The sequence below is a fragment of the Danio rerio genome, chromosome 3 (assembly GCF_049306965.1).
Source record: "Danio rerio strain Tuebingen ecotype United States chromosome 3, GRCz12tu, whole genome shotgun sequence".
Classification (NCBI taxonomy): Eukaryota; Metazoa; Chordata; class Actinopteri; order Cypriniformes; family Danionidae; genus Danio; species Danio rerio.
The window spans coordinates 11,996,104-12,007,854 of NC_133178.1; the positions used below are offsets into that span (position 1 = coordinate 11,996,104).

Here is an 11,751-nt window from a genome sequence, read left to right on the forward strand (position 1 = left end):
TTCCAATTAAAACATGCAATTTGACAGAATTACATAGTATCCCTATTAAACATACAGTTACGGGTTGTCATTCCTAAAGAAGAAAATGAACGCAATAAGCTTAATTTTCAACTCATAATGAATAAAACTAAGACTAGATTTAATATCTGGCTTCAAAGAGATTCATCCCTAAATTGTAGGGTTTTACTGTCCAAAGCAAAAGGGAGATCAAGATCTGTCTATGTGTCTTTAGCTCTAGAGATGCCATCAAATGTATAAAAAGAATTAGACAAAATACTATTTAATTTTTTATGGAGAAATAGACATCACTATTTAAGAAAGGAAATTAAGTGTAAACAAAAATGCAAAGGTGGGTTATCTGTGTTACGTTTTGAAACTTTAAACAATACATTCAAAATGAATAGGTTACTTCATGAAAGAAAAGGACAGTATGTGGTATTCTTTTCCAAAACACATATTTGACATGATAGGGGGTATAGAATTTCTGTTGAGTTGTGATTTTAAAATTGACAAACTTCCAGTGAAATTAGCTAAATTTCACTAACAAGCTTTATTGGCCTGGATGCTGGTATTTAAGCACAATTTTTCCCCAAACAAGTATATTATATGGAATAATAGATGTATTCAATATAAAAATAAATATCTCTGCTTCCAAAAATGGTATGAAAATGATATTGTATTAGTTAGACAACTTCTACATTTAAACGGTATTTATTATCTTACAGTTAATTTTTAGATAAATTTGATTTTCCAGATACTCCAAAAGAGTATCTTGATGCCATATATCTCAACAGCTTCTTCATTTTATCGGAGCATATGGAAATAAATCTTAAGGAGGAAAATATGTTAAAGAAAACCTTTTTTTAGGAGATATGATATTATTAAACAAAGTTATACTAATAAATATATTAGAAATATTGTAAAAGGTGATACAGTTGTATATAATAATTTAAAATGGACCAATGTATTCATACATATAAATTGGAAAAAAGCTTGCCGTTTTTTATGAAATATGTTGTATAAATAACAAAGTAGAAGAAGTTACATTTAAAATTTTACATAGTATATATCCAGTTAAAGAGGTTTTAGAGAAATTTAATTTGGATCTTGATTATTCCTCTGATTTTTGTTGCATGGAAAAGGAATCTATTGTCCACATGTTTTGTGATTGGATATACACAAGGATTTTCTGGGTGGATGTGGAACATTTTCTAAGAAGGAAAACAAAAATTGTATTCAAGTTAAAAAAAAATGATATTTGCATTTATTGTGTAAGTACATGTAAAAAAAATTACCTTTCTAGTACAACTTTTTATTATTTTGGGAAAGTTTCATAAAAAATGGACTGGATCAAGACAAATTTTGTTCATTTTCTTCAAGAGACTAAGGACTACTGTACAAGTTTGGAGAACATTGTTAATAACAAAGCAAAGAATTGTAATATTCTTAAGGAATATAAAATTTTTCAATTAATGAATGTTTATATATATATATATATGTACATGCATACAAACACACACGTGTATATGTGTGTATATATATCTATGGTTTCATGTGGCGCAAACTCCCTTCTCAAACTCTCCTTCAGTGTTTTGTTTTTCATTAAACTGATTTTCTTTGTAAATTCTATATTAACAAATGGAAATTTATCAATACTAATCCATACTTTCCTGTTTTATTTTTTTTTTAAAAAGACTCTAGTCATGTTTTTAATACACTTTCATTATCTGAAAATTAGAAAGCAAGTAGGATTTGTCATTTTATAATTACTTTAATTTATATTTGATACTTAAACTTTAAGTTCATGTTCATGACCCTTATTTTTTTCTTTCTTACTCTCTCTTTGTACCTTTTTTGCATTGACAATGTATGTAATTTATATTTTGTGTATTGTATACATATAATGTTCACATGTCAACTCTGCATTCTTTCATTCATTCGTTTTCTTTTCAGCTTAGTCCCTTCATTAATCAGGGGTTGCCCCAGCGGAATGAACCGCCAACTTATCCAGCATATGTTTTACGCAGCAAATGCCCTTCCAGCTGCAACCCATCACTGGGAAACATCCATACACACTCAATCACAGACATACACATGGCCAATTTAGCTTACCCAATATGGCGCATGTGTTTGGACTGGGAAACCCATGAGCATGGATCCATCCTGCCTTGTAACAATAGTTCAGGGTGCTGATGGTGTAATGGTGTGCACTGAAAATGTCCTTAAGCTGGGATTTGAACTCGGGACGCCCTGAAGTATTACTGCTCCATATGTCAGTGTGCTAACCACTAGGATATTGCACCGACCAGTTAGCATTTCTGTGTGGAGTTTGCATGTTCTCCCTGTGTTCGTGTGGGTTTCATCCGGGTGCTCCAGTTTCGCCCACAGTCCAAAGGTTGCAGCTGGAAGAGCATCCTCTACGTAAAACATATGCTGGATAAGTTGGCAGTTCATTCCGCTGTGGTGACCCTATAGATTTAAAAAGGGACCAAGCCGAAAAGAAAATGAATCAATGAAATTCAAGTCAAATAAATTGTTTGCAACAATTTTGCAGAAATCATTTTTTTCAGTGTGGGGGATAATTTCTTGGCACACTTTGGGCTCATTAGTACCAATTGAGCATCATGTCAACACCACAACCTACCTGAGTATTGTTGCTGACCATGTGTATCTCTTTATGACCACAGCATCTTCTGAAGGCTACTTCCAGCAGGACAACACGCCATGTTATAAAGTGGGTCGCGGGAACAATTTCAGTGGGTCATGGAGTGTGTGAAACAACAACAAAAGTTGAACTTATTTTGACTTATTTTGAAATGCGTGCACGACAACCGTACCGTTTGACATATGAAATTTCATTTAATTATAGCAACAAATAAGTCAAAGACTGACTTATTTATATTTACAGCAAAAAAGACTTAAAGCCTCAGTGTGTCATAACCCACATAGCAAAATTTCTCTGGCCCAGCTCTGGCCCACACAATCAGGTTTTGCTTGGCCCACATGCCGCAGTGAATTACGGTACATGTCTGGACCAAATCTGGCTTCCAGACAAGAACCAGCCACGGACCATATCTGGGCCAAGTCTCAGCCAAGTTAATAACTCATAACTGGGCCTGAACTGGGCCAGATAGGTTGGTGTGTCACGATTGCAATGAAATTGATAAACCCATGGAGTGACGCGCTTTAGGCACACTATGGGCACGCTTTTTCTCAAAGTGACCTGATTGGTAGATTTTTTTTTTCTTTACTCAAAAATTATTTTAGTGTATTTTAAATGTGGGTCAAGACTGGCCAAACTCACATGGCCCACTTATCAAATTTTTAAATCTGGGCCAAATACTACGTTTTTCATCTGGCCCAAATCTTGTGTGCCGCCTTAAAAACAGTGCTACCTCTGCCAAACCCGGGCCATGTTTTTCCCACATGTATATCAGTGCCGGATGAATGCCTGCTGTGCCAGCTTTTTGCCAAATCTGGGCCAGAATTCTTTGCTACTAGGGAAGTAGTGAGGTGCTCTCACAAGAGAGCACGAAACCTAATAAATTAAAACGACATTTAGAAACCAGACAACATATTTTATTAACTGTTTAGTTCACGGAAACTGAACCTTTCCTTACCCTAACACTGTTTACAATATTTATCGCTTTTACTCTGTAATTTAATGCATTTTGTTAAATGACAGCAATAAAATATTGTTTATTTGTTAGTCTTGGTGATTTTCTTATGATTTATCTGTCACTACATACTAACTGTATGTTAACAAATAAAGACAAATTAATTATAATTCCTAAAATTATATTATAGTTCCTAAAAATTTGGGTCTTGGCTTGATGACCATGTAAAAATGTGGGTTCCATGGCCAAACCAGTTGTGAACCCCTGCTCTAAGGAATATTTCCAGTTCCTTGTTGAATCTACGCCATGATGGATTAAAGCAGTTTTGAAGTCAAAAGAGGGTCCAACCCGGTACTGGTAAGGTGTACCTAACAAAGTGGCCGCTCAGTGTACGTATGACTATTTGGGTCATTAAATAAATGTAATAAGAGCATTAAGATAGTGCTTTGTATATAAAAATAACAAAAAATAGGAAAAGTCATTTTCTAAGGTGTGTGCGTGTTTAAGTAGGCGTGAGGCGACTCTGTGTATACACAAAGACAGCAAGTCAAAGTCCATCACATTTACTCTGTCTGAAAAAAGGGACACAAACCTCTCATTCATGACAGCATCTGTTTGCTTTTCTGCTGCACTGTTCTGATTCACTTCCACATGCTGAAAAAGACAATAATTAACAGTGAAAGTCTTTAGCCTGATTTTCAACTCAAACATTCAGTACATTATCCACTGTTTTTATTCTCAAAATATAATATTATGACCCAAATAAAATAATGGGATAAAGATTGATCAACAATGCTGTCATTCAGCGGATGTGAAGGCACTGATTATCGACCAATATACAATGTAATCCCAGCATGCATGAAATGTAGCTCAAAAGTTAATATATATAAACAGTATTTATTGTTGCAGAACAATAACAATCAACAAAATGAGGAAAAACATCAACATAAACATTTCTTTCATGCAATAAAATGCAGCTCGGTGTTAAATATATATATATATATATATATATATATATATATATATATATATATATATATATATATAAATATATATATATATATATATGTCTTCTCGTGATGAAGAGTAGGCAAACAGCATACAACACCAGGTGGAAAATAACTGTTTATAGAATATAATCACTATTTAGATGCTGTTTCACATATGAAATAGTCTAATGGTAAACATTATTAAATACCCAAGAGGCACTTGTGACTTAATATCACATTTGCATTATTTAAAAAAAATGTTTCTTTCCTATTAAAAATAAATATATTTCATATCTGATATGTAAGTGGGAGCAAAAAAGTAGCATGAGTTCAGCAGATGGTGGATTCGAACGAACAAAAGATAATGCTGTGCGCTTTACAAGGTACGCCAGACTCCCTGTAATCCTGCTTTGCTCTTTACTCATGTTGTCTCTGTCAATCAGGCATTGATGGGCGTAAACCGTGAATAGCTTATTCCAACTAGGTGCGCTATTTGCACTGAGCCTAAAAAGACACTCCGAAATTGGCTTTTTTTCCTCCTCTCGCAGGGGCTCCAAGTGCGCACGGGACCCTGGGCCTGTGCCGATAGGGCCCATTGGTTAATCCAGCCCTGGCGATGTGGCTGTATAGCGGCACTTGTGGGAAGTGTGAGTTGCCTTAGTGTCCCACGAATAACGATATACAGCTATATTGCACTGCTACGAGTGTATTATTGCGTTTATACAACAGTTCGATGGCAAAATAGTGGATATAAAAAATAAAATCAAACATGGAGAGTCTAAAAAAAACTTTTGTATTAGGAACTACTTTCTTCCACCATTCATTCCCATCTGGAGCTGACGTTCAAACAGCAGAAGCCATTACTAATTCACCAACGTCACTTTAGAACTAGTGTTTGAATGATTGTCTATAGCGTAATGTCTAAAGCAGAGGTTTTCAAAGTGTGAGGCGCGCCTCCCCTGGGGGGCGCCAGAGTATGTCAGGGGAGGCGCGGGAAGAAATATTATATAATAAAGATATAAATATTAAGTTGAATTATTATATGTATTTTTTATTATATTTAAACATTTTAATTAAACAAAGCTAAAAAAATAATACGCCAAAAATAAGAAAACCTTTTTTACCCAGAAGGCCATAGCTGTGAATTCGTTTCTGTTTGACAAGCTCGCAATACAGGTATATGCCTGCTAATACAATGGATCGGTTTCTGAGACCCCCCCGATTCAAAGCCTTCAAGTTCAGGGCTTAAACCCAAAAGACGACGATATGATGATCAGTATTTGAGTTAAGGATTTACGTGGACAGGACCAGCTGATGAACCACGACCTTTATGTGTGGTTTGTCAACATATTTTGGCTAAAGACAACATGAGACCCGCTAAACTTCGACTGTTTTGACTGGGATGGACAGTTCTTGGATCTGTTCTATTCATATTGAACAATCATATTAGTTTTAAAAACGTTACATTAAAATACTTGTTATTACTCTGTAAATAATTGCACTTTCATGCAAATGATGATAAAAGTGAGTTAACAGTCTGACATCTGTCTGTGTCTTTATATATACTGTATATATATATATATGTGTGTGTGTGTGTGTGTGTGTGTGTGTGTGTGTGTGTGTGTGTGTGTGTGTGCGTGTTTGGGAGGAGGGGGGCGCCAATAGATAAGTTGTGTCAAAAGGGAGGCCCACTGTCTTAGACTTTGAAAAACCCTGGTCTAAAGTGATGACAAAACAGCTGATTTTGCTCACACTTTAAGATTATAAGGCTAAACAGCATGAAATGCCATCAGTCTACAGAGATTTCCCATTATTTCTCTGTTGCAATCGGGATATCCCAAAAATTAACCCTGAAAAAGCCAAAGCAAAGCAAACACTTGCGGATTACTATGGCATAAATCCAGACATACAAAAGAGAGAGATCGACTTAGAAAGTCGCTTGCCTGTTTTATAATAATTTGATCAGCTGTAGTTTGAAATGAACAAACTATGCAAGACAATGAGTGAGTTTGTTGATCTACTGTCACTCTATGTGAGTGGAGTAATACGCAAGGGTGAAGAGGCTGTACAAGTGCTGTTATTGCAGAATATCACACAATCAGATTTAAGAACAAGACAGAACTATTGGCTGTATGTATGCGTGTGTGTGTGTGTGTGTGTGTATATATATATATATATATATATATATATATATATATATATATATATATTGTATTTATACTGTATATGTCCCTTCACCCTTGTGTATTAATCAGCCCACATACAGCAACTAGCAGAGGACACACTCTACAGTTTGACAAATACTGCTGCTGTTGGGCAACATAATGTACTTTTGAGGCTTTTTTAGTTGAGAATGTAGTTGTTTAGATTGCTACTATGCAGTTTATTTATAAGGATAGTGCCTATTTTAAATATTCATGTTTTGAGAAACAGAGCGTCGGCGGCCATTAGCTTGTCATACTGAGCAAAGACAGTTGACGTTGTCCATCCACAAGATGGTGACAGACTGCATAACAAGCCCTTAGAGGTGGAAAAATACAGCGTAATTTTTAAGCTACGGCTGTTAAAATCTTTATTAAACTGGTAAGTGATATTCTAAGTCAATCTCTCTCTTTTTTATGTTGTAGTGCTGTATTTATACCATATAATTGCAGCGTACTGAGTGTGAGATGTGACTCCCATTTCAAAAATGTGTGTCGTGTTGGCAGAAAGAAAGAAGAAATGCCCGCATGTGTTTAGCGTTGGTAGTGATCTAGTAGTGACTCGTAGTGACTGCGCTGCTTTTTTCAGGGTTAATTAGTTATTGTGATATCCCGATTGTAACAGAGAAATACTGTTGACTGTAATAGACTGTAATACTGTAGGGAGATATCTCTGTAGATGGATGGCTTTTCATGCCGTTCAACCTTATAATCTTAAAATGAAAGCAAAATCACATATTTTCTCATCACTTTAGACTTTAAACACTAGCTATAAAGTGACATTGGTGAATTAGTTACGGTTTCTGCTTTTCTGACTTTCAGCAGCAGATGTGAATGAACGGCAAAAGAAATTTAGTTCCTAATAAAAAAGGGTTTTTAGACTCTCCGTGTTTGATTTTCTTATTTATATACATGATTGTGCCGTAGAGCTGTTGTATAAATGCAATATCACACTCGTAAGAGTGCAATATGGCTGTATATCAGCACTGGTGGGACTAAGGCACTCAGCCTGCGGCCTTAAGCCAACGCACACCTCCCACCAGTGTCAATATACAGCTACATCGAACTGCTACCTGTGTAATATAGCTCATATACACACACACACACACACACACACACACACACACACACACACACACACACACATACACACAAATCAGCATCAGAAGGCATTTATTTCTGTATTTGTCCATCTTTAAATAGCCTAGATTCATCCACGAGGACTCTTGTAATTTAAAGACTACAATAAATCAAACGCATAATAGTCCTGCTTATGGCCTCATTAAGCGGTGACGTGTCAGGATACACCCCGTTTATTATCTAAACTTGAACTTCAACACGGAGCGGACACTCACAAACCAGCACTAAATCTGTAGATAAGACAATGAGTAATCAGAGGATGGTCGAATTTATGAGGACGCCCTTTCCTGACGCTCTAGGTGAGGTTAGTTTAGTGTGCCAAGACCATCACAGAGGGAGGAGAAGCTTTGGTAGGTACACTGCTAAAAACGATTGTAGTTTTTAGTTTCTAGTGATTGTAGTTTTCTCGCCATGACTTTTTAAGTTGCAACGACTTGCAGTTTCTGAATTTGTTCATTCAACTTAACATGGTAAGTTTTTGTCATTTCGAGGACACTCAAAAATTAAGTTTGTTACTTCAACTTAATTGTTTTATGTCTGATCTACTTAAATTTGCAAGCAATAAAGCAATTAAGTTAACTTAATCGATTTGAGTTGGGACAACATGAAGGAATTATGTGAAACAGCATTTTTACAGTGTACATATAATTTTGATAAATAATATTTATTGCATTAATTTTATATGTGTTGCATGGTGATGTTTAGTATTTGTGCGAACAACATGGAGTATATTATATTTACTTATTATTATATAGTTGTTTTTTTTTTTGCTTGTGGTGAGCATTGGTAAATACTGTATATTACTTTCTCATCCTTTTCTCTTATGGTGGATGTTTATAATGTGTCAACGCTATTACTTCAAAACATTGGTGTTAATTGTTTAGTGTCAATATTTAATTAATGAAATATAGAAATTTACCTTAATTGTTTTAAAACTTTGGTTTCTATTTTATTTATAATTGTAAAATTCTGGCAACTTTTTTCATGAATTTAATGGATTTCACTGAACCTAAATGTTAGTAAAGATAACTTGAAAATGTAAGCAAACTGAATTCAACTAAACTTTACAAGTTCTGCCTACCTGAGAACTTTAGTTACTCTATTAAACTTTTGCAAGTCAAGGTTAGTTGAAATAATAGTCAACTATTTAACATGATCAACTAAACATTTTAAGTTGGAAATTAATTGTTGAAAATCTCCATGTGTCTAACATGTTCATTATCCTGATTTATTGAATGTTAGCAGATGTCTAACATATTAATAATCCTGATATATTAAATTATTGAATATCAGCATATGCCTAGCGTGTTCGTTATCCTGATATATTGAATTATTAAATATCGGCATATGTCTAACATGTATATTATCCTGATATATTGACTTATTAAATATCGGGATATGTCTAGCATGTTTGTTATCCCAATATATTTAATATCGGCATATGTCTAACATGTTCTTTATCCTGATATATTGAATTAATAAATATCGGCATATGTCTAACATGTAAATTATCCTGATTTACTGAATTATTAAATTTTGGCATATGTCTAGCATGTTTGTTATCCTGATATATTGAATTAGTAAATGTCGGCATATGGCTATCATGTTCATTATCCTGATTGTTGAATTATTGAATATCGGCATATGTCTAGCATGTTTGTTATCCCGATATATTGAATATCAGCATATGTCTAACATGTGCATTATCCTGATATATTGACTTATTAAATATCGGGATATGTCTAGCATGTTTGTTATCCCAATATATTTAATATCGGCATATGTCTAGCATGTTTGTTATTCCGATATATTGAATATCAGCATATGTCTAACATGTGCATTATCCTGATATATTGACTTATTGAATATCGGGATATGTCTAGCATGTTTGTTATCCCGATATATTGAATATCGGCATATGTCTAGCATGTTTGTTATTCCGATATATTGAATATCAGCATATGTCTAACATGTGCATTATCCTGATATATTGACTTTTTGAATATCAGCATATGTCTATCATGTTTGTTATCCAAATATATTGAATATCGGCATATGTCTAGCATGTTTGTTATCCCGATATATTGATTATCGGCATATGTCTAACTTGTTCATTATCCCAATATATTGAACTATTGAATATCGGTATATGTCTAACATGTTCGTTATCCCGATATATTAAATTTTTGAATATCAGCATATGTCTAGCATGTCCATTATCCCCGAGTTATTGAATATCGGTATATGTCTAAGGAAAACTACTTAATTGGACTATTTTTTCCTACAGTGCATGAGAGTGTGAAGACATTAGCAACATCCATATCTGAAAAAAAAAACAATCATGGTAACCTTGAACACTCAGTCCGTGACGACCCCGGTGGGCATAATCCGTCTGTTTGAGTTCGTCCTGACACTCATCACCTTCAGCCTGGTGGCGTCTCAGGGTCACACCTCTTTACCACTCTGGGCCTGGTGCATGTTCACCTGGTGCTTCTGCTGCTTCGTTACCCTCCTCATCCTCATCCTGGAGTTCACCAGCGTCAACACCAAAATCCCCATTTCCTGGGACGATTTCACTACAGCTTTTGCAATGCTATCCACGCTCATGGTGCTGGCCGCTTCAGTCATCTACCCAGCATATTTTGTGTGCTCCAACTGTTGGATTGGGATTGCAGCATCTGTGCTCTCGTGTGTGTGTTTTTGTTTGTACGCAGCAGAAGTGGGTCTAACCCGAGCCAAACCCGGTGAAATCAGTGGGTTTTTGGCCACAGTTCCAGGCTTGTTAAAAGTCTTGGAGACGTTCGTGGCTTGTATAATCTTCATATGTCTGAATTCAAGCGTTTACAAGAACTTTCCTGGGCTGCAATGGTGTGTGGCGGTTTACTCCGTCTGCTTCATCATCTCTCTTCTCATCATAATCCTGACAATTGGACGCTTGCTGGGTCGAATCCCACTGCCGATGGACAAATGCATGACAGGATACAATGTCCTCGCGGTTTTAATGTACCTCACAGCTACGATCATTTGGCCCCTCTACTGTTTTGACAACTTTAAGAATAGACCACCAGAGTGTGATTTGCCCTTCATTGTATATTGTTTCTGGGACAACCTGGTGGTGGTGTCCTGCATGACGTGTATTAATCTGATCGCCTACATTGTGGATACGGTTTACTCTGTGCGTTTGGTTTTGATCACTTCTCCTGCCTAGGAAAAACATGGGCTTCTTACATCAATTACTTGTCTGTTTAAGGGATAGTTCACCCAAAATTTAACATTTAGTCACTATTTAGTCTCCCTCAAGTGGTTGCAATCCTTTATAAACCTTTACATATTTATAAGAAAGGTAAAATCATGTCATAGTTGACTAGGAAAAACTCATATTGTGGATATCACTGGATACAGGTTTCATGCATTCCATAAAATATCTTCTTTTGTGTTCAGATGAAGAAAGAAACTCAATCAGGTTTGCAACAAGTGAAGGAGAAGGAAATGATGACAGAATTTTCCTATTTGGGTGAACTATCCCTTCAGCCTGGATTAGATGTTCACTTGCTATTTTTGATCATGCTGATCGTCTTTTCGTGTTGATAGATTATGCAAGAAACTAATTGGCAGCTTTGTTGTTAACATGCTCAGAGGAATGTTGACCTTATATGAAGATGATAAGAAATGCCATCATTATAGTGCCTTTTATCAGTATAATGTGACTGATGTGTAACTAGCGAGCTTGCGAAATATACCCTTTTTATACAATCATGCAAATGTTAAATGTCTAATCATTAAACATGAATTATAGCGTTTCAG

At 35.4% G+C, this 11,751-nt stretch overlaps 1 protein-coding gene across 2 annotated transcripts; it reads left to right on the forward strand.

Annotated features, from left to right (window-relative positions):
* Nucleotides 1–8,255: 8,255 nt before the first annotated feature.
* zgc:77748 lies at nucleotides 8,256–11,751 on the forward strand. Of its 2 annotated transcripts, none has more exons than NM_200858.1 (2): nucleotides 8,256–8,297; nucleotides 10,235–11,750. In NM_200858.1, the coding sequence occupies exon 2, from the start codon at nucleotides 10,289–10,291 to the stop codon at nucleotides 11,153–11,155; it is 867 nt and encodes a 288-aa protein (NP_957152.1). In that variant the 5' UTR covers nucleotides 8,256–8,297; nucleotides 10,235–10,288; the 3' UTR covers nucleotides 11,156–11,750. The 2 variants fall into 2 exon arrangements, with proteins under 2 accessions (NP_957152.1, XP_009297495.1); XM_009299220.5 differs by having other exon boundaries at nucleotides 8,260–8,417; nucleotides 10,235–11,751.